Genomic DNA, 23,709 nt, shown 5'->3' with positions numbered 1-23,709 from the left:
CCCTTCAAGTTAATATACTAAGTATGTACTTTCAAATTAGGGAGGGGAAGGGAAAAAACACTAAGCCAGGAAGAGCTTTCTCTAAGTGAATTACGGTAAGTGTATATTCCTTTAAGTTCAACATCTTGAAGTCAGAATTGTTTGTTTTATTTAGCATATTGAGATTGCAAGCTGTCCAATTAATCTTCCTTCGTAGCCACTTTTAAACATGTTGTTATGTGCTTGTTTAGCATTTTTAACAGCTCTCTCTCCATCATCTATAGCTTCAAATGCAAACTCCTCAGCCCAGTAATTCAGGCCTTCTGCAAGCCAACCCTATGGAAACATTTTATCTTTGTATCTCATTAATGCCTCATTTTTGAAATCCAAGAGTACCCAACCTTTGCTGAACTGCTTATTCTTTAACTGATTACACCACTCATCTGAAAAATCACATGGTGTCGCATTTTGGTGATTACTAGGAGGTGTGTGTGTGTGTGTGTGTGTGTGTGTGTATATATATATATCCTATATAACCAACTAGGTTGGAAGTTCCCAGAAGACAACAAAAATGAGTAAATATCTTTGTATTCCTTGAGTGGCCTACACATGGTAGATATTCAGTAGCTGTTGGTTATTGATATGCATAATACATTGTTGCTCTAAAATGATGTCATCATATTTATGTGGCATTTTACACTTTTTGGTGAAATTTGATGGTCATTCTCTCAAACTAAATCTGGCCAAAATGGCACTCTTGATTTCCACCATGCCTCCTAACCTAGTTTTCCCCTCTTAAGTAAGTGATGCTACCAATTACCCAGTGGTTCCAACCTAAAACCTTGGTTCCTCTGTCCTCTTTCTATATCCTCCTTACCCATCACCAATGAAAGTTCTACTGTAAAATCTATCTGGCACACATTCATTTCTCTCTGTTGAACTGCTACCTCACCACTACTCTCTGAGTTGATTTCTCTCAGGCCCCTCTACTATCTCTTTTCCGCATAGCAATCAGAAGAATCATTTGCAAACATAAATCAGACCTCATCACTCCCTCATTCCAATCCCTCCAATAGCTTCCTATAGCACTCAGAATAAAATCCGAACACTGTCCCATGGCCTATAAGGCTCTATATAGCGCACTCCTGCCTACTTTTCTACTGTTAGGACATGGTATTTTTCCTCTACATCACCAGGCTCTGGCCTTCCTGGCTGCTTTACTGACTGGAAAACAACAGGCTTGATCCTGCCCTAGAGCCTTTGTACATTCTGTTTCCTTTCCCTAGAACATTCTGCCCCCAGAACTCTGAAATCTAAATTAATCACCAGCCTGCCCACCCAACCACTTTCACATTATCTCACTGTTTTGTTCTTTTTACATCATTTATCTCTATCTTGCTCATCTACTTACTTGTTTATTGATACCACACCCCCTGAGACTCCCCAACATGCAAAACTAATGGGCATTTCACTGTTGTTTCTCCAATATTTATAATAACTCCTGAAACAAAGTAGAAGCTAAATAAATAACTTGAATCAATGAATAAGTAATTTCAATTGATATCCCCAACATCATTGGTAAATAAGCAGTAAAAGTATGATTATCCTCCTTTCTAGATAGGGAAATTGACATTAAAAACTATTTAAAAACTTTGCTCAAAGTCACATAGTATGTTAGAGATATGGTCAGAATTCAATCTTCAGGCTCTAAGTTCAAGTATTATATCAAACATAAAACAATGAAAAGGTAACGTTTGTCCCATATATAGGTATTTTTTTCTTTCTTATACATTTCTAAAACACACCTTATACTCCGCTATTTTCTAATTAATTGACATCCAATTGACTGGCATACAGATCTTACATCTGCTAGTCCTTCTCATTTTTTTTCCAAGACCACTCTTTAAAATTCTCAGAAAAGTGCTCATCCTAAAACCTCAGGATGAAGCATGAGGGTGTATCTTAAGATTCTGTTATTTGATGAACTTCCTTGATGAAATACTATTGTTTTAAAGGAAAACAAAGATGTGTTTTTACTTCCTTTTAAGATAGCACACAAGCCCTTTTGTATATAGTTGCCATAGAAACAATAATGTCTCTAGAGATGCCCCATTAAAAGTGGACCCACTTTTAAAGATTTAAACATACCCTTTTAAAAGCCATTCGTTGATGGGTGTGATTGATAAAAGCTGAAGAAAAAGCCATATTGTTGCTGGGAAGAATGCAAGTGTAAAGATCTGAATAAAAAGATGCAGTTTTAGATGCACCAAAGCACTGGTCAGCTCCTGGAAAAATTAAGGAAACAAAATAAACAAAGGTAAGAAAACTATTCCTGAAAGGAGATCGCTACTAAAATAACATCACGAGTTAGTTTTTAATTTCGAGTTTTTTCATAGCTAAAATTTTTATCTATAAGTAAATGCACATGAGACAATGCAAGAGAAAAAAGTTACTTACGAAGGTTATAAAGTATTTTTGTTTAAAATTTCTTTTTTTTTTTTTTTTTTTGAGACAGAGTTTTTGCTCGTTGCCCAGGCTAGATTGCAGTGGCAAGATCTTGGCTCACTGCAACCTCTACCTCCCGGGTTCAAGGAATTCTCCCGCCTCAGTCTCCTGAGTAGTTTGAACTACAGGTGCCCGCCACCACCAGGCCCCCCCCTAATTTTTGTATTTTTAGTAGGACGGGGTTTCACCATGTTGGGCAGGATGGTCTCAGTCTCCTGACCTCATGATTCGCCGCCCTTGGCCTCCCAAAGTGCTGGAATTACAGGCATGAGCCACCGTGCCCGGCCTAAAATTTCTTTTTTTTTTTTTTTTTTTTTTTGAGATGGAGTCTCGCTCTGTCTCCCGGGCTGGGGTGCAGTGGCCGGATCTCAGCTCACTGCAAGCTCCGCCTCCCGGATTCACGCCATTCTCCTGCCTCAGCCTCGCGTGTAGCTGGGACTACAAGCGCCCGCCACCTCGCCCGGCTAGTTTTTGTATTTTTTTTAGTAGAGACGGGGTTTCACCGTGTTAGCCAGGATGGTCTCAATTAACTATTCTTTTCTAATTTCTTTACAATACACAATAAGCCCTAACAAATCAGATGTGTAAAATTCTGGACGAGGACTAAGCCAACTATATACTAGCATAGATTTGGGGATTGTTGAACAACATACATGTATGTTTACCTATATAAAATAATAAATATTTTCAAAAAAACCTTAATAACATCTATCACATTTCAACCAAATACAGTAATTAACCTCTATGCGTTGCACCAAGGCTTTAAGTCCTTGATTTGGCAAGATGTTACTGAATCTACAAATTAATACTTTAAAAAACATTTCCCTCAATGATAGTCTCTAATTCCAAATGGCATTTTCTTCCACAATCTACACTAGATTCTTTGTTAACATTAACAGAATACCAGCTTTATGCCATAATCTGAGCTTGTCACTTTACATGTTATCTCACTTAATCCTCACAAGAACCTAATTAAGTAAATACTATTATCTGATGTTTTTACCGATGTTTTACCGATGAAGAAATTTAAGTTGAGAGTTACTATATGGTGAATATCAGAATTAAATTTTCTCGCATGCTAGCAAACCCATGCCTGCTTCTCCCAATGCTACCCCAAGAGGAGAAAAAAATGCACATTAAACATAACAAACCAGGCACACGTTACAAGTTTGACACCTAAAAAAAGGATAATTAGTTAACCTCTGGGATTCAAATAGATATAAACTAACAATATTTGCATTTGAGTTTATATTGTGTTGAAATAAAAACAAAATGGAAAACTAAAATAAAATTGGAAAGTGCTAGAAAAACTATAGTCCTTTAAAACAAGCAAGTGATCATTAAAGCATATTCAACTATGCCAGACAGTCACTGGTTGTAAGTATAGAACTGCAATGGCCCCTTTGTTCAGGTAAGATGTTCAAGAGATCCTCAGCCTCAGAGACATTAGCCAAAGTTTATCAGTTTAATCAACAGTACGTTAATGCAGACTAATTCACTCATCACCACATTCTGAGATTAGTCTCATCACTTCCCACTGTCTATCTCCCTGTATGGAGATCCACACAGCAGTTGCTTCCTGTTAGGTCACAAGACATCCCTAAATGACATCTAAAGAATTTCTGGCAATCTAATTTAGGACCACTAGAAAACACTCAGCCTACCAGAAGTCACATTAGGTCCTGGGATCAGACCTAAGAGAAAGCAAGCCATCCTTACAGTGAATCAGAATTCTTAGAGCTCCACTCCAGAGAAAACTTGAGCACCAGCAGTTTCAGAGTATTCATTCTCAACAGCCTTGAAGCCAAATCTCATTTAAATATACTCAGAGGCATTTGGTAAACACTAAACAAATATTAGTATTTTTATTTTTTAAAATACCATAATGAAATGATTAGCCAGAATACACTAAGGCATTTTTGCATATACTTTTTTTTTTCTTTTCTTTTTTTGAGACGGAGTTTCGCTCTTGTCATCCAGACTGGAGTGCAGTGGTGCGATCTCGGCTCACTGCAACCACTGCCTCCTGAGTTCAAGCGATTCTCCTGCCTCCACCTCCCAAGTAGCTGGGATTACAGGCACCCACCACCACACCCGGCTAATTTTTGTATTTTGAGTAGAGATAGGGTTTTGCCATGTTACCCAGGCTTGTCTGGAACTCCTGACCTCAGGTGCTCCACCCGCCTCAGCCTCCCCAAGTGCTGGGATTACAGGCATGAGCCACCATGCCCAGACTGCATATACTTCTGATAGGAATTAAAAATGGCATAACTTTTCTGAAAATTAATGTGGTAATACATATCAAGGACTATATAATTCATATTCTTGGACCCCAGAATTTTATGACTAGGAATTTATCCTAAAGATATAAAAAGTGATTGTAAATATTTATACACAAAATTGATCATCACAATGTTATTTATTAGAGCAAAATCTGGAAACAAATGTCCAAAAATAGGAGAATCATTTAAAAAGTTAAAATCTAATTGGAGTGTTATGAGCTATTAAATATCCTGTTGATGAGAATGCAGGTGTACAGAATCTCTCCCCTACTTTATCAATAGGTGTATAAATTGGCATAACCTATAGAGAGCACAACCTGGCAATTCATTCCTTCATTTAAGTAATACTTACTGAGCACCTGGTACCATTCTAGGTACTTGGAATATCCGTTACAACTTAAACTACATATATCATTTGACCTAGCAATTCCACTTCTAGGAATTTATCCTTCACATATGTTTCCAAATATAGGAAATAATATATTTTTAGGTTATCCTTTGCAACATGTTTGTAATAGCAAAACCTTGTAAATTAACTAAATGTTCATCAATAGAGGAAAACAAAAAAACATCATGACACAACCATACAACAGAATACTATTTGGTGTACAAAAAAAATGGGGTTCTTTATGTGTTTAGATGAAACAATGTACAAGATACGTTTTTTAAGTAAAATAAGTTAAGGTGCCAAACAGTATGAAATACAATCTGTAGGGGGGTAGAATACACATGTGTATGTTTCACATGGAATATCTCTGGAAAGGTACACAGAAATTGTTAACATTGTCTGTCTCCAGAGAAGAAAACTGGATAGTTGGTGGAAGAGTGAAAAAAAAAGACTTACACATATCTTTATACCTTTTAATTCTGAACTATGTGAATAAATCATATGTTCATAAAAGCAAATAAAATAAACATTTTTGTTATAATATAGAAAGAAAATTTAAATAATATTAAATTATGTTAAAAGTAGATAATGTTACATGAAAAGAATAGGATAAGATTACATGTGTATATGTGTATGGGTCCATAATATGGGTATAAACATACTTACATTCCCATACAATTTTATTTTTAAAATATTATGCATATAAAACATATTTTTTAAAAAGGACTAAAAAATGGATGTTAATAGTTAATAGTAGTTATTTTTAATCTTTCTAATCTTTCTACAATAAGTAAATACCACTTTTATTACAAAAGAAACAAGTTATAAAAACTAAAATGTGCTTAGAAAATACTGCTGACCTAATAAATGACAATTAGAAATTGCCACTGCATCGGGATGATGATACTGTAAAGAACCGAGCAAAACGAGTCACAACAACCAACCATGTTGGCTCATAAGGGGCCTCTTAACAATAGGGAAGTGCTTCTAAGAAAGATTTTCAAGACTTTCACAAAATCCCAGAGTCATATATTTTTCCATATCTTCTTCATACAACCATAAAGATAAAACAAGATAATAACAGAAAAGAACAAGCAAGTAAACCCTGTAAATCCTAAAATAGTTATTATTTCATACATACCCATGTAGAATTTTGGGCCACATAGTCAAATAAGTGCCATCATGAATAATCAAAAAGTTGGCTCTGCATCATAGTTTGTTTATTCACATGTAATATAGGTCAAAATTCATTAAAATAAACTTAAGAAGACACTCCACATCATGTACTGATTGTACCAGAGTCTCACTGACAGCATCAAGCATTGCTTAAAACCAGGGCTCTGATTGGGACACAGAAATATTTTCATTAGACACCGATTTCTCTTGTAACCCTTTATCTGACCATTTCATTCATTTGCTGAGAGTCAGGCTCATAGCTCTGGGCTTGAAACAAACAGCATAAGTCTAAAGTTTAGAGTTTGCTATATTTGCTTTTCTGCTAATAGGATAAAAAATAATAATTTTTACAGAAAAATAAAGAAAAACTTGCATCGTCTGCCCTACTCAGGACCTTTTTTCAGCCCCTGAGTCTCCTGCTCACATTTGTTTCTATCCCCAGCACCATGCCTTGTAGCCATAAGCACTTAATTGATATTTGTTTAAACAAATTCACTCTGCCACAGTTGGCTAAGAGACAAATCCTCCGAAACTAAAGGTTTGAAGTGAACTAAATATGAATTTTAAATGTGACCATATTTCACTTCAATACAACAAAATTTCAAAAAACTAGAAATTAATAGTCATAAAACTGAAGACTAAGCATTGCATTAGTACAGCGTCCTTTATAATTTTAACGAATTAGTAAAATAAATTTTAGAATACATGTCATTAAATCAATGTATGAGTCATACAAGAAATGTTCAATATAAATCAAACTTGAATGGGACCAACACAAATGCTTCCAAATAAACTCAAATCAATAATAATTCACTGTCTCCCATGTGCAAAAACGAACTATTTTAGGACCTAATAAAATATACAAATCGTAATCCCCACCGAAATGAATTTAGGATTACTAACTAGTAAACAAATATGACTGCTACCTCCTAAGTTACAAGTTACCCATGAAATTAGCAGGGTTTAGAAGTGGTTTAATATTACACAATGATACAATCTAGGACATCTTAAGTTAAATGGCTTTTGAAAATGACTTAATGTTGTATTCGTTTGAAAAGGGCTTTTCATGGAAGAAATGGCTCTGATTGCTGCTTAGATACCACGATAAAGCATAAGATAACGGCATTTCATTAGATCCAAATTAGCTGGATGACTCTGAAGGTTTCTTAGGTGCTTACAAAAGAAGTCAGTCCTTAGAGAAATGCTGACAGCTGTGACATTCTTCCTTCTTCAACTCCTTCATCCCATAAAGTTATCTGCTTCACAGAATCGCATTAAGAAGCTAAGGAGTGAGAGAAATCAAGTCGCTTTCTGGATTTCCCATGGCACAAGTAACAGCTGTAGCCATTAAGCAGCCACCAGGGGACACAGAGCAACGTCCCAAGTAAAGGACTTGGGTTAGAAAGCTGCTCCATAAAGAGCATTAGCCAAGGTCAGCAGGAAGACCTCCAAACAAGACCAGTCCAACATTATGGTAGTGGCAAATATCTTTCTGTATCACTGTGCCCCACATTTGAGAACCAATATTAGAACTCATATGTTGACAGAACAAAAGTCTGTGCCCTGTAAGTAGTAATCATGGTCCTCTCATATCAATATTGTTTACCAAAATTGGAATTTGACATACTGGGAAATCTCATCCCGTGTCAGTTATTTTCAGAAGAGCAAGTAATCACAGAAAATATTTACAATTCTTGAGACATAATTTATCAGTTATAGACACTACACAATGATCCTATGTATATGAAAAAATACCCCAATGAGGCCGGGCATGGTGGCTCACGCCTGTAATTGCAACACTTTGGGAGACTGAAGTGGGTGAATTATTTGAGGTCAGGAGGTTGAGACCAGCCTGGGCAATGTAGTGAAACCCCACCTCTATTAAAAATACAAAAATTAGCCAGGCGTGGTGGTGGGTGCCTGTAGTCCCAGCTATTTGGGAGGCTGAGGCAGGAGAATCACTTGAACCCAGGAGGTGGAGGTTGCAGTGAGCCGAGATGGCACTACTGCCCTCCAGCCTGGGCAACAGAGTGAGATTCTGTCTCAAAAAAAAAAAAAAAAAAAAAAAAAAAAAAAAAAAAAAAAACCCCAATGAAAAGATTTATACCAACCTGATGGCTACAGAATACATAAATTTAGTAAAGTCATATTTTTTCCATGTTGCTACTAGGGTGGTCTAAGAAGGAAATAACTAAATTTAGTCTTCATTCAAATTACACTTAAATAAAGGTAAGACATGATGCTGGACCAGAATTTTAATTTTTAAAGCCATTTCCAAAAACAAAAAAAACCTTCTTATAGTGAGATATTCCCATCTACATAAGAACAGGATGTTAGAATGATAGTTTTATGTAATTTCTTCAAGAGCAAATGGGTATTTTCTCCTCTCTCATTTTCTTCCATTGTAAGTCAAAAGAGAATCATAAATTCTACTCTTCCTCTCTCACAAGTAAATGTAAAAATGTCTGGATTTCTTTACTTCCAAGAGAATCTCATGTTCAGTGAAACCTGAATCAGTAAATAACATTACATATATATGGGTATGCTGTGTGTGTGTGGATCTCTGTATGTGTATATATATACACACACACATACGTGTCAAATGAAAAACACCAATATTTCTCTTAAGACATCTATTAATATTTAATAGATATGCTAAGGAATAATAAGCTTTTCTAAATAAAAATTAAGTTATGACAAATTAAGCATTATTTGAATAGCATGAGTCCTGGGAACCAAAGATGATCCACAAAAGTTATGGAAACCAAACTGAACATCAACAGCTCAAATGTGCCCAGGCATAGTAGGTACCACTGTAGTTACCACCATAAGCTGAGGTAGAACTAAAGTAGATGCTTCAGTTCAACTGTCATATTAAAAACACACTCATTATAACCACATCCTCAGGACCCATGCTGCTCAACTGTACAGCTTTTATAATGCATGTATGCAGGAATGAAACACAAGTCCTTTGCTGACCAAGTTATCTTCTGCTACAGTGAATCCTTCAGATTATAGCTATAAATAGCTTTACCAAAGGACTCTGAAATTTAAGGTAAGTACAAATTAAATTTTTCTCCCTGCTTTTCATGTATCCCATAAATGACAGTACCTCTGTTTTCAATGACAGTCCACTGTTAAAGAATATTGTTGCAACAGCAATGTAGGATACAGTTATTTCTGGCTTCAGTGGTCCTAAAAAGAGAAAAATGAGTTATTGTTAGAAAAGAATTTCAATAGATAACTTGGCACAAAAGAAGAATCTATTTGTTCACGCCTGTAATCCCAACACTTTAGGAGGCCGAGGCAAGTAGATCACTTGAGGCCAGGAGTTCAAGACCAGCCTGGCCAACATGGCAAAACCCAGTCTCTGCTAAAAATACAAAAATTAGCCTGACATGGTGATGCATGCCTGTAATCCCAGCTCCTTGGGAGGCTGAGTGGGAGGATTACCTGAGCCCAGGAGGCAGAGGTTGCAGTGAGACGAGATCACACCATTGCACTACAGCCTGGGCAACAAAGCAAGACTCTGTCTCAAAATAATAATAATAATAATAATAATAATCTACTGAAGGACAACAAATGGTAGTTTAGATATCAGTGTCACCCCTAGTGTCCTACTGTCCCAACAGAGGTAAGCATTTGTGTGATACAGCCTAACTCCAGAGAGCATTTTCCAGAGGGCAAGGACCATGGCTGTCTTGCTCAGCACAGTATCTTCAGACCAGAAGAATAAAGCAGCACACAGGAGAGCACGTAAGCAACATCTCTCAATACAGGTCCTAATTATATCTATCGTGGTATCAGCGCTTATATAACAATCAAAATACCCCTGAACCCAAAGAAGAGTATCAATGGAAGAGGTTCCCTTCTATTTAGCAAATATTATTTCATTTCTTCTAGGATACCAGAAACAAAAGCTTGTAATCACACACGTATTCAGTTCTGCCCAAGAGTATTCATTCTACAAATACTTATTAAGAACTTGCCATGTGAATGAGATAATGCATATAAAGTACTCAATAATATATTGCTATGACTGTAATTATTATTAAATTATGCTAGGCCCTAGAGATACATGGTGACCCAGCCAGGCTTGATCCCTGCCTTCCAGGAAATCCTCTCTGGAGTTAGGATGGCAGCATTCAAATGTGTTAACACTGTGAGAACAATAGTTAAAAGTATCATTTGTGAGTTGATATGAGTATCATTTGTGACATGTCCACAATTGGCTTGAAGACCTAATGTGCTAACAAAGAACAACATTCTTTCAAAAAATGCAGTCCTGAAAAAATGACATTTTATACCTGTATACCAATGGTTCTCCAGCAGTGGCAATCTTGCCCTCCATGGACATTTGACAATGTTTAGAAATGTTTTTTGGTTGTCATAACTTGGGGGATAGGATGTGCTACTAACGTCTAGTGGGTAGAGATCAAGAATTCTATTAAACATCTTGGAAGGCATAGAACAGCCCCTCCAACAACAAAAATTATCATGTTCAAAATGTCAATGTGCCAAAGCTGAGAAATCTTAGTATATGGCAACATTTAAAAAAATCTAAGATCATCTCATATATGCCATTCTATTCAGTCCTCTTGTACTAGATTGAATAGTGTCCCCTACTCCCAAAATTCATGCCCACCCAGAACCTGTGAATGTGACATTTTTGGACATAGGGTCTTTGCAGATGTAATAAAGTTAAGATGAGGTCTTATTGGATTAGAAGGATCATTAATCCAATAACTGGTATTCTTAAAAGATGGAAATTTGGACACAGACACATGCACAGGGAAGACAGCCATGTGGTGACAGAGCTGGAGAGTGGAGTTATATTGCCACAATCCAAGGAATGGCTGGCAACCACCACAAGCTAGAAGATGCAAAGGATTCTTTCCCAGATGTCCTTTGGAGAACATCTTGACCTCAGACTTCTGGCCTCTAGAACTATGAGAGAATAAATTTCTGTTGTATTGAGCCACCTGGTTCATGGTAATTAGTTGTGGCAGCCCTAAGAAACTAATACACTCACTTAGGCAAAAGAACAGGACAACAATCATCGCTCCTCCATAGCCTGAAACTCTCTACTTGCTCGATATATGGACAGAAGACCAAGCTCAGGAAAAAACAACACATATATATAATATAATATAAATATTATATAACATAATATATAATAATAAAGTCTTCATATATTTAACATAACATATAATATATTATGTATATAACATATTTTATATATTATGTTATATATATTAGATATATAATGTTATATACATAATATATAATATACATACTATTTCAAGGCCCCTCTGAGAAAGAATATATATTATACATAATATATTATACATAATATATAATAATATATTATACATAATATATATCATAATATATATTATTATTTAACATAATATATAAAATTTTATATATAGAGAGAGAGAGGACCTACTATGTCTTAGGCATTTGTAGTACAACAATGAATAAAAGAAACAAAGATTTCCTCAAACGCTGTAATAAATTATGTAATATGCCTGGCATTTACACAAATCATTTTGCTGAGATCTGAGAAAAGGGAGGGAAAGGGAGAAGGCAAGTGCAAAAGGCATTATATTTGGGGGCAGTGGAGGCTGTTCCAAAACTTTTACAAAGAGGTACATTATCTTTACACTTGTGAGTGAATCTGTCTCAGCAGCTCACACAAGCAATATTTCTTCAGCAGCTAAGCAGGGTGATTCAGGAGCAGATTTTAAAGTCAAGGAATCTGGCTTGCTTGAGAAGTAGAAGTTTCCCAGAAATTTTAAATACCCGGTCTCCAATAGTTCCTCTTCCCTAAGCTAGCTACCTTAACCTAGAGAGAATCACCTGGCATCAAGCTTCAGTATCTTCAACTGTAAAAGAAGCATGTTGGCTTAAAACACTTTAAATGTTACCCTCTCACTCTTAACATTCTATTGTAATTAAACAAAGGAATGAATTATCCTACATTAAAGACATAAGGACTAGTGAAAATGGGAAACGGCATTTCTATGATACAATAATGTACCAAAATGTTAATAAGCAGTCTATGGAACACATAAGTTTGCAGAATCTATCTCATACATGCCACTGCAGAAAAGCCCCACGGAAATGATTCAGCATTCAACACCTTTCTTCCCACAGAATATCTGGGAATATAAGGTAAAAGATATTTTGCCAAATTTAGCCCCTGCAGATTTAAAGTTAAAGATCATACATCCTCTGTAGTTTCATCTCAAAACTGAGCAAATAAGAGATCTAACACCAGAAGCGATACCTAGTGAAGTGTGCATTGCAGATCATGCAAAGGTACTCTAAGTCTTACTATTCATTTAGCTCCGGGGATGGGGGGGGGGGGTCTTCATTTGACAGACCTGATCTTCACAAGAGTTTCCCAAAAGTTCACAGAGCAGCGGTGTTAAAGAAGAAACTATTACCATCAATCAGAGGGAGAAACCACCAGGAATAACTGCTTTATTCTCATAGTTACATATTCTACACATTTTGTTCTTAGTTGAATACAAAAGAACAAAATTTTAAAACAAACAAAAAAGCCTTCATCTCCACAATTTTGGTTTAAATAATTGCTTTTAAAATGTTCCCGGAAGCTACTTCTAAACAGAGTAATTGGGTGGAGGTTAAGGGGAGAAGGGACCACTACTGTTCTCCTGAGGGATCATTTCATTCACTTCCATCATGTTTTAACAAAAAGATACAAATAACTTTAAATATCCTCCTGAGCGCTTCCTACTATGAAAGATTGTGCCTGTTCACCTCGGTCCTTATTTGCTCCGGTTGCATGAGTTAGGTATTAAACCTTTCAATAAGCTTGGAAACTGACAAACAAGGTCAAAAAGACAAGCGAATTGAATAAATTAAATTAATGTTTATGAAAAGTAGGACAAGATTGTCTAAAGGTATAGGGGGGTGGGGCATAAAAAAACCTAATATTTCTAATGTTCCCACCAGTGCCCATCACCTCCAGTACAAAACTCCCACTATTCAGAGATCTAAGTATGCTTTCAGTCCATCTACATTTCCTTGCCAAAGCACACATTACATTATACATAGTCTAACAGTCTGTATCTGTTAGACTGCTAGTATAGCAACTGAATCCCGGCAGCACACGGAAGTAGTGCCCTGTAATGAAAGAGTGCAACGTGTCAGTCGGCTTGGGAGTTTCTGGAGTGCCAGCAACTACAGCAAATCATCACTCTTCAACATGTGGGCCATAAAATCTGAGTTGGGGGCGGTGGTGTCCCTTTTTCTTGTTTTTCCTCCACTTTTTTTTTTTAATGTGGGGGCGGGGAGGACTCGAAAGTAGATTCGATAATGACGTCCACTCCAGGATAGATACTGAACTCAGCAACCTAGATTCTCTTGGGATAGGATGCTACTTTGAAGGCAAGAGGAGTAAGTTTCATTCTCTGTAACCTCACTTCTTAACACTGAGGATAGTCATTGTTTGTCTACGGAAAAGGCTACCTGCGCTCAAATTCCTTTGCCCCGTTCCTAATTACAAGTTCCCTCTGGGATCGGTAAATTAGAAAATCAGCAAAAGGGCCAAAGGCTGGTCAATGCCCCTGAAATTGGCAAGCGTTTGCAATGAGAGTTGCCCCACCTTTCCAAGACTAACAAATTAGTTCTGAAGTGGGAGCCGCGGTGGAGCCGGCAGAGGTGCAGCACTTACCCCCATTCACCCCTATGGACGGCTCCAGTTTAGCTCCGGCGATCGCCAGCACTATTCCGACCATGAACCAGTCTTTCCTCATTCTCTCCAGCAGCCTCATATTTGTTAGGGTGGGTGGGTTTTGTTTATTTGTTTGGCTTTTTTTCTTTTCAAGCTCCGATCACCTAATCCCTGGAGCGTCTCCACACTTTCCTTGGTCCCTCCAGACATGCAGCAGAGCAAGTCAAATTGCCAGTTGTAAACTAAAGACCTGGGGGTTGCTCCGGCGGCTTTGAGGAAGGTTGGGAGTAGTAGTATCCAGTGACAGGAAAGTCTCACTGAGCGCCGCCATCACTACCACGCGCCTTCGAATACATGCGCACAAACGCCCCCAGCGCCTCCGGCCGCGGGCTCGCAGGTGCAGATGCTTTGAAAGGAAGAACTTGGACCAGGCCGACAAACGTGGGCAATCGGGCAAGGGAGACTGGCGGCCGGATGGGGCTAACAAACCCACCGCTGCCGAGACCTGCGGAACTTTCTAAATGACAAGGGGTCGGGGAGAGCGTCGTAAGGCGCCACAGCCAGCAAGACTTCACTGATTGTCCTTCTCTAACAAACCTTTAGGCACAGCCACCCACGTTTCTGGAGCATATCTCCATGGAGAGCCTCTCTTTTGCTGTGCCATGACTCCGCGGGCAGGGCTGACGTGTGTTTGGGGCAAGGGATTTCTCCGTTGAAGCTGCGACAGCGGGATGCAAGCCTGGAGACGCGCTTCTTCGAGACATTACGGCGCTTCCACGACGCCAGCGCTGACGTGTGCGCGGGCGGGAGGGGAGGCCACTGGATCTGCGAGTTCCCAGCCTCAGCTGCCCGAGTTAGAGGTGTCCGCGCGGGAAAGTGGCTCGCTGGTGGGCGGGGAGCCTTACTCCTGGCGGTGGGTTGAAAATCCGGCGCCGGGCAGACGCCCACGTTTGCTGAACCCCGGCTTGCCGGTGTTGGCTGCAACCCAAGGAAGGTGGGCCGGACCTCGCCAGGTTGCTCGCCTGCGGGTGGGCATTTGGCCCGGATCCCCTTCCCTCTGCGGCCCACACCTGTCTCCGGGACTGGGGAGGACTGCAGGGATCGGGGCAGATTTGCCTTTGCGGGCGAGAGTGAGAGCTCAAGTCTTCCCACCAACCAAGCTACTCGCGGGCGGAGTGGGGTCTGCGCTGGCAAGCCCCTGGGCGTGCGGGTGCCCACTCTGGCTCGACCCCAGGGCTGACCTACCCAAGCCACAGGAAAACTCTGGGAAGAGGGTCGGGGATTCCAAAGCCGAGGTGGTGGGGGATTGAGTCTGAGAGGTTGGGAAGTCCTACCTTCCCTTGCCACGAGTGCTAGTTCTGTCTTCCAGTTTCTTCCTTGAAATGTCTTGTAGCAACCAGTGACATTGATGGTTTCATGAATGGACTTCCTACCGGTAGACCCTGCAAGAGCATGAACTCCTCTGTATCATTCATCCAGATGAAGAAAGAAAGAAAAAAGTATGTGACGTTTTCAAATAACCTGGCACCTGCCACTTTAATGGTTAAAAATAGAACTTAAGGTTTGGAAGAGATTGTTTCGTGATGCCAGACTTTAATTCTGAATTTATTCAAAGCTGGAAAGACACTCGTCGTGTCATTTCCTCTATTTAATTCAGCTTTGTCTTGATGGCACGACTTCCAGAAACTAAGCCACTTTAAGAGTTGTGCTCCCAGTTGTAGGTTACACAGTACCAAGTGTCATCTAATTATACATCAGGCAACATGAAAAAAAATTAATTTCAAGATAAAAAGAACTTAACGGGGAGACATAGATGACATTAAACAGTTTACTCTGAAAAGAGACAGGTACATGAAATATGATAAAATTTGATGTTAATTGTCAGGCAGGCAGAAGATAAGTGAAGATAAATGAAAGATAGTTTACAACATAATTATTTTCTTATAGTAATTTCTTAGTAGGTTAAAGAGTCATATGTCTCAGTCATTGAAGGCATAGCTTCATATTAAAACATCATTAAACATTAAGTTTACAGAAATTGAGCTGTTTTAACTTTACAGCTGTTCACAAAATATTTACTAAGACCTCTTTGATCTGTTTAGAGCAGAATCTAACTCAGAGATTTTTTTGTTTTGATTTTAATGGTACTTAAAGGAAAAGAATATAAGGTACTGTGAATTATATTCTCTTAAGGCCTGTGTTTGTTTGCTGTGAATGCTGAAACAAATACTCGAACTTGGATGCCTTCAAACAACAGAAATTTATTATCTCACTAGTTATGGAGGACAGAAGTCCAAAATCAAGATTTTGGCAGAGCCATACTCCCTCTGAAGGCTCTAGGGGAGAGTCCTTCCTTGCCTTTTCTAGCTTCTGGTGGTGCCTTCCTTGGCTGGTAGCTACAGTGCTCCAATCTCTGCCACTGCTTTCACATCACATTCTCCTCTGTATTTTTTTTCTAGTGGCCACGTTCTTCTAGTCTCTGCATCCATCTTCACGTTGCACCTCCTCTTCTGTGTACCTTTTATAAAGACACTTGTCATTGGATTTAGAGCCTACCCAGATAATCCAAAATGATCTCTCAAGATCCTTAACTCAATCACAGTAGTCCCCCCTTATTCTGGAAGGATATGTTCCAAGAACCTTAGGTAGATACCTGAAACTGCTGGTTGTACTGAACCCTATCTATATATGCTATGGTATTTTTTCCTATACATACATCCCTATGATAATTTTTGGTTTATATATTAGGCACAGTAGGAGATGAACAAATAATTAATACAGTCAGGCATCGCTTAACCACCGGGTTACATTCTGAGAAATGCATGGTTAGACGATTTCATCATTATAGAAACATCATAGAGTGTACTTACACAAACCTACACAATATAGTGTACAACACACCTAGACTATATGGTATAGCCTGTTGCTCCTAGGCTGCATACCTATACAGCATATTACTATACTGAATACTGTAGGCAGTTGCAACACAGTGGTATTTGTGTATCTAAACATATCTAAACACAGAAAAAGTGTAGTAAAATTACAGTATAAGAGGTTTTTTTTTAATGGAGTCAGACGTGGTGGTGTGTGCCTCTAGTCCCAGCTACTTCGAGAGGGTGAGATGGGAGACTCACTTGAATCCAGGAGTTTGAGGCCAGTCTGAGTAACATAACAAGATTCCATTTCTTTAGAAAAAAACATGGTATACCTGTATAGAGCACTTACTATGAATGGAGCCTGTAGGACTGGAGGTTGCTCTAGGTGGGTCAGTGAATGAGTGGTGAATGAATGTTAAGGCCTAGGACGTTACACTATTGTAGACTTTATAACTACTATACTTGGGCTACATTTAATTTAACAGTAGTTTTTAAATTCAGTAATAAATCTTAACTTACTATAACTTTTAACTTTATAAACTTTTTAATTTTTTAACTTTTTGACTTTTGTTACAGCACTTAGCTTAAAACACATTGTATAACTGTCCAAAATATTTTCTTTATATTCTTATTCTATAACCTGTTTCTATTTACATTTTTGTTTTTACTTTTCTAAACTTTTTTAGAAAAACTAAGACACACGTTTTGGCCTAGGCCTGCACATGGTCAGGACCATCAGTATCACTGTCTTCTACCTCCACATCTTGTCCCTGTAGAAGGTCTTTAGGAGCAGTAACCTCTATAGAGCTGTCATCTTATATGATAACAATGCCTTCTTCCAGAGTACCTCCTGAAGGACCTGCCTCAGTCTCTTTGGGAGATATTGCTCTTTTCAGAAATATGTCTGTGGTGTTTTGCTTGATTTATTTTTTTCATCGTAGATTTGCATAAATAATGTGTTGCATTATGACATTACAAATGACGACATTTTCACTAGATAATAGGAATTTTTCAGCTTCATTATAGTCTTTTTTTTTTTTTTTTTTTTTTTTAAGAAAACGGGTCTCACTCTGTTGCACAAGCCTGAGTGCAGTGGTGTGATCATAGTTCACTGCAGCCTTGAACTCCTGGGCTCAAGCGATCCCGCGTCAGCTTCCCAAGTAGCTGGGACCACGGGCACACACCACCACACCTAGCAGCTTCATTATAGTCTTATGGGAGCACTGTCTTGACCAGAACATCGTATGTAGCACATGACTAATAAAATAGAACAATTAAGTTTAAAAAAATAGGGAGATTACTTGAACACAAGCAGTGTGACACCACAGCAGTATCTGGTAACCAAGATGGCTACTAAGTGACTAAGGGCAGGTACTGTCTACAACATGGATATGCTGGACAAAGGATGAATTTATGTCCTGGACAGTGCAAGATTTTATCACACTACTCAGAACAGCTTACAACCTAAAACTCATGAATTGTTTATTTCTGGAATTTTCCACTTAATAATTTTGGATTGTGGTTGATGCAGGTAACTGAATCATGGATAGCGAAACTGAAGATAAGAGGGGACTGTACATTTGTATATATGCTTTTCCAAATTAGGTAACTGTACTCTGTGGAATAGTGTCTCCCAAAGACTCATGTTTTCCTAGAACATCAGAATTGGACCTTAGTTAGCAATCAGGTCTTTGCAGATATAAATAAGATGAGGTTATGCTGGATTAAGGTGGATCCTAAATCCAGTGACTGGTATCCTTATAGGAATGTCATGTGGGGACACAGGAGAGACACAAAGAAGACAGCCCATGTGAAGATGGAAGCAGAGATTAGAGTGATGTGTCAGCAAGCCAAGGAGCGCCAAGGATTTCCAGCAACCACTAGAAACTAGGAAAGAGGCATGGAATAGCTTTTTTTCTCAGTGCTTCTAGAGCAACAAACCCTGCTGACACCTCAATTTTAGACTTCTGGCCTTCTGAACTGTGAGAAAATAAGTGTTGGTTATCCTAAGCCATTCAGTTTGCAGAACTTTGTTATAGTACCCGGAGAAATGAATACAGCAGCATTCACAGCTTCCAGGATTTTGATGTGAATTTGCCTTTGATGTGGCTGCCATTCACCCCACTATAAGACCCATCTCTACCTTCTCTCTCTTCCAATACTCTCTTCATTCACTCTTCTATCTCCTCGTTTTTTTCTGTCGTTTTTTTCTTTCCACTGCTTCTCACCTTAGTTTTTTTTCTTTACCTCTGCCATTTCACCAGTCACCATCCCAACCAAAATGGACACATAAAAGTAAAATTCTTTAAAAGACACACAATAAACTTTGCTTACTCAATAAATACTCAATTTGTTTATTGAACACATATTTAATTTTAATGTGCCCTTCACTGTATGCCAGGCATGTGTCAGATGCTGAGCATTCAATGGTGAGCCAAAAAAAAAAAAAAGACACAAAACTTTCCTTCATAGAGCTTATGATCTAGTGCAGGAAACAGATGCAAACAACTTGTGGTTTGTGGAAGGAAAATCGCAGGGTGTTGACAATAGTGTATTTGGAGAAAGCAGGCATCCCTGATGTCTGAAAAGTGAAGAAACATGAGTTGCTGAGCCAAGGAAGAACTTGACACTTCATGGAATTTAAAGACCAGTGTAACTAGACCAGTCAGTGAGGGGAGAGTGATAGGAGAAAGACGGAAACCTGGGTAGAGTGCAGACCATATGAGACTTCTCATGTTGCAGTGAGGGATTTATTAAAAGCTAGAAAGTCACAGAAGGATTTTAAGCTACCAAGTGTCATGCTTGGTCTTGCTGAAAGGATTATCTTAGAAGCAGTCTCTGGACAAATAGTTCGGGAAGTGACTAAATCAATGGAGCTGGAAAAGGCAATTCGTATAAAAACTATTAAACAGGAAAAATAAACTACCGGTCACCTGTAGGGGAATAGAAAGGAAGTCGAAAATGACTCCCAGGAATTTGTTTGGCAGATAGGTGCTGGTGCCCTTGTTTTAGCTGACAAATCTACAAAGTAGATTTGGGGAATCAATCTAAAATTCAGTTTTATATATCTGGAATTCAGGGTTGACTGGAGTGTGTCAATAAAGCTGTCCGGAAGGCAGGCAAAATGAGAGTTCCATCTCTTGAGAATGGAGTTGGCTCAAACTGTAGCTCTGGGATTCTTCAACAACAGATTATGGAAGCCATAGGCATTAATGCAGTAGATATCTATTTTCTAAACTTTGTTACTTACACAAACTACTTGATTTCTTGGAATGTGGTTCATTTACTTATTCATAATATGGATGAATGATTAATTTTACCAAAAAGGTATGGGTACACCTATGCCTGCTCCCACAAAGTTTATGTTTGATAAAATGGTGATAGGAATTGTATCTCATTGGGCTGATGAAAAGATTAAATGGAATAGTATATATCCATTATCTTGCATGGAATAAATGTTTACTCATTCACTTATGCAGCAAATATTGAGCTCCTGCTGTGTAGTAGGCACTAGTCTAAGTAGTGGGGTTATAAGGAAATAGAAGAGACAAAGTTTCAGCTTTCCTTGTGTGTTCTAATAATAATAACATAAAGAAAAAGGTGGCAAGAAGTGACAAGTGCCACGATGAAAATAAAGCAAGGTCATGTGATAGAGTAACAAGGGGGCTACTTTAATTGAAGTCAGAGAAGGTGTCTTAGTTTGGGCTACTATCACAAGTTACCCAAGACTGAGTAGTTTAAAAAACATTTCTCATAGTTATGGAGGTTAAGAAGTCCAAGATCAAGTTGTAGACAGATCCCTGTCAGGTGAGGGTCCACTTCCTGGTTTGCACATGGCTGTCTTGCTGTGTGCTCACATAGCAGAGACAGACAGCAAGCTCATTGTATCTTCTTAGAAGGTAGCTAATCCCATCATAAGGTTTCTACCCTCATGACCTAATCACCTCTTAAGAGCCCTGCCTCCAAATACTATTATGTTCATGATGAGGATTTCAAGATGTGAATTTGGGGGAAAGGGGCACAAATAATCTTTAACAGAAAACTTCTCTGAAGGAATGTGATTTAAGCAGAGACTCGAATCATGTGGAAAAGCCCACCATGCTTCTATCTGGGAGATGAGCACTTTGGATGGAATAAACTGTTCATAAACAATCCACATAAATGCCCTAAGGTGGGAACCGTCTTGGCATCTGTATTAGTTTCCTATTGCTACTGTAACAAATTACTACAAACTTAGTGGCTTAAAACGACACAATTTTATTATCTTACAATTCAGGAACTCACAAGTCCTAAATGAATGTCACTGGACTAACATCAACAAGTTGGCAAGGCTGCAAGCCTTTTTGGAGGTTCTAGGGAGGACTGCCTTTCGTTTTCCATTTTCTAAGGCTACCTGTGTTCCTTGGCTCCCTGCTCTTCCATCTTCATAGTAGTGGCCCATCAAGTCTTTCTTGGGAAGAATCACTCTGACAGCGACTCTCCTGCCTCTCTCTTTTACTTATAAAGACCCTTCTAATAACATTGGTGTTATGGGCTGAATTGTGTTCCTCAAAAAAGATATGTTGAAGTCTTAGCCCCTAGTACCCCAAAATGTGACCTTTATTTGGAAATAAGGTCTTGACAGGTTATCAAATTAAAATGAGGTCATTAGAGTAAGTCCTAATCTGACTGGTATCCTTAAAAAGGAGGAAACTTGGACACAGGAACACACATAATAAGTAGCAAGACAATGAAAATACATGGGGGGAAGATGGCCATGTGACTGGAGTGATGCATCTACAAGCCAAGGAGAGCCACTAATTGGCAACAAACAGCAGAAGCTAGAAGAGGAAAGAAGGGATTTTTTCCCTTTAGAGCCATCAGAAACAGCACAGCCCTGCCATTACCTTGACTTTGCACTTCTAGCTTCCAGAACTATGAAAAGACAAATTTCTGTTGTTTTAAGCCATCTAGTTTTTGGTATTTTTTTTTTACAACATCCCTAGGAAGTGAATACACTTGGGTACACCCCAAGTGTATCCAGCTACTCCAGGATAACCTCCCTACCTCAAGAGCCATAACTTAATCAAATCTACAAAGTCCCTTTTGCTATGCAAAGTAGCATATTCATAGGTACTGGGGATTAGAATGTGGAGATCTTTGGGGGTCATTATTCTGCCTATCACAGCATATTAAAGGCATGTTAAAGGAATAAAAAGAAGACCTCAGTGAGGGATGAAGGTTGGGGGAGGCAGGGATCAGATCATCCAGATCATGTAGGCCTTTATAGACCAAGCTACAAAGTTTAAATTTAATTGTGATGAGAAGGTGTAGGGAAAATTCTAAGCAAGGAAAGTACATTGTTTTAAAAAGATTGCTCTGGATGCTGTGTGGAGGAGGAAATTTAGAGAAGAGAAAACAGGAGGCTTTTGGGGTGGTTCAAGGGAAAGATTCTATTGATCTACACTACAGAGGCAGTGGTAGTGAAGAGGAAGAAAAGCAGAAATTTTCTATTCATGTTACAGCATTTGCTGCTGGATTGGACTTAGGTAAATGAGGAAAAGAGTAATCAAGGATGACTCCTAAATTGCATTAGGTTGGTGCAAAAGTAATTGCAGTTTTTGCCATTTAATGACAAAAACCACAATTACTTTTGCATCAACCTACAGCTAAATCCACAGGTTTGGGTGAATGTTAGTCTATTAGTCAGGGTTCTCTAGAGGGACAGAACTAATAGGATTATATATATGTGTGTGTATGTATATATATGGGACTTTATTAAGGAGTATTAAACTCAAAAGATCACAAGGTCCCACAATAGGCCATCTGCACGCTGAGGAGCAAGGAAGCCAGTCCAAGTCCCAGAGCTGAAGAACTTGAAGTCCAATGTTTGAGGGCAGGAAGCATCCAGCATGGGAGAAAGATGTAGGCTGGAAGGCTAAGACAGTCTAGTCTTTTAATGTTTTCCACCTACTTTATACTCTGGCTGTGCCTGCAGCTGATTAAATGGTGCCCACCCAGATTAAAGGTGGATCTGCCTTCCCCAGCCCGCTGACTCAAATGTTAATCTCCTTTGGCAATACCCTCACAGACACACCCAAGATCAAGACTTTGCATCCTTCAATCCAATCAAGTTGACACTCATCATAAGTCCACCCCTTGTCAATTTGAACCCATACACATCTCCTCATATCATACATAATCTTCAAATAAAGACAATCATAAGGTCATAACTATGCCTAACATAATACAACTATCTTTCATACAACTGGAAACGCACCAATCCCCAACCCAAATGCTATTACATAAAGTTAACAATACTTAAATGCTGATATGAAGTCAATAAATCTTATGTCACATAATAAAGGAAAAAGGAAATAAAATGAACATATTTTCTTAGTGCAAGTGTATACATGCACAAACATGTTTTTAACAAAAGCAGGAGGAAATACTCTTGAAAATTACAGTCCCTGTATCTGCAATTGGTCATGTTGTTGTAGCTGGAATTGATGACTACCTTTTTCTGCTACCCATTCTGTATTCCCTTTGCCTTCAACAAGTACCTCAGCAGGTCATAGTTTTTTTCCTGGTGACCCAAACCTTCATTCCTGAAGGGTCTGAGTCATTTGTAGTCCTGCTTGAACTGGACTGTTGTCATTTCCCATTGACCTTAATCACAGGGCATGGTATTACTAAGAGATGCCCTAATGGATCTCTATTCCATGCATACTCTTCCTTACCTCCACTGTGGAGTGGTAGACTGATTTCATCTTGATAGTCTGGGTCAGTCACCCCAGCCAATATTGTATCTCCCTTCTT

At 38.6% G+C, this 23,709-nt stretch overlaps 1 protein-coding gene and 1 long non-coding RNA gene across 6 annotated transcripts in view; one reads left to right on the top strand and one right to left on the bottom strand.

Moving 5' to 3' along the window:
* Positions 1-14,556, bottom strand: part of SLC10A7 (solute carrier family 10 member 7) — a 259,177-nt gene extending 244,621 nt beyond the window's left edge. For 2 of the 5 annotated variants that reach the window (XM_050791781.1, XM_050791782.1), the window contains exons 1-3: positions 14,036-14,534; positions 9,443-9,525; positions 2,128-2,264 (exon numbers count right to left, since the gene is read on the bottom strand). In XM_050791781.1, the coding sequence (XP_050647738.1) occupies positions 2,128-2,264; positions 9,443-9,525; positions 14,036-14,135 (320 nt within the window). In that variant the 5' untranslated portion in view covers positions 14,136-14,534. Of the gene's footprint in view, positions 1-2,127; positions 2,265-9,442; positions 9,526-14,035 lie in introns of all 5 variants that reach the window. The other 3 variants (XM_050791779.1, XM_050791780.1, XM_050791783.1) reach the window with 3 other exon arrangements.
* Positions 14,557-14,869: 313 nt separating this feature from the next.
* LOC126954596 (uncharacterized) lies at positions 14,870-19,864 on the top strand. The gene is made up of 3 exons (XR_007725653.1): positions 14,870-14,948; positions 15,429-15,534; positions 18,676-19,864. It is a non-coding gene; the product is annotated as an uncharacterized LOC126954596 (long non-coding RNA).
* The last annotated feature ends 3,845 nt before the right edge of the window (positions 19,865-23,709 follow it).

The sequence above is a fragment of the Macaca thibetana genome, chromosome 5, assembly GCF_024542745.1.
Source record: "Macaca thibetana thibetana isolate TM-01 chromosome 5, ASM2454274v1, whole genome shotgun sequence".
Taxonomy (NCBI): domain Eukaryota; kingdom Metazoa; phylum Chordata; class Mammalia; order Primates; family Cercopithecidae; genus Macaca; species Macaca thibetana.
This window is presented reverse-complemented; position numbering and strand designations above follow the sequence as displayed.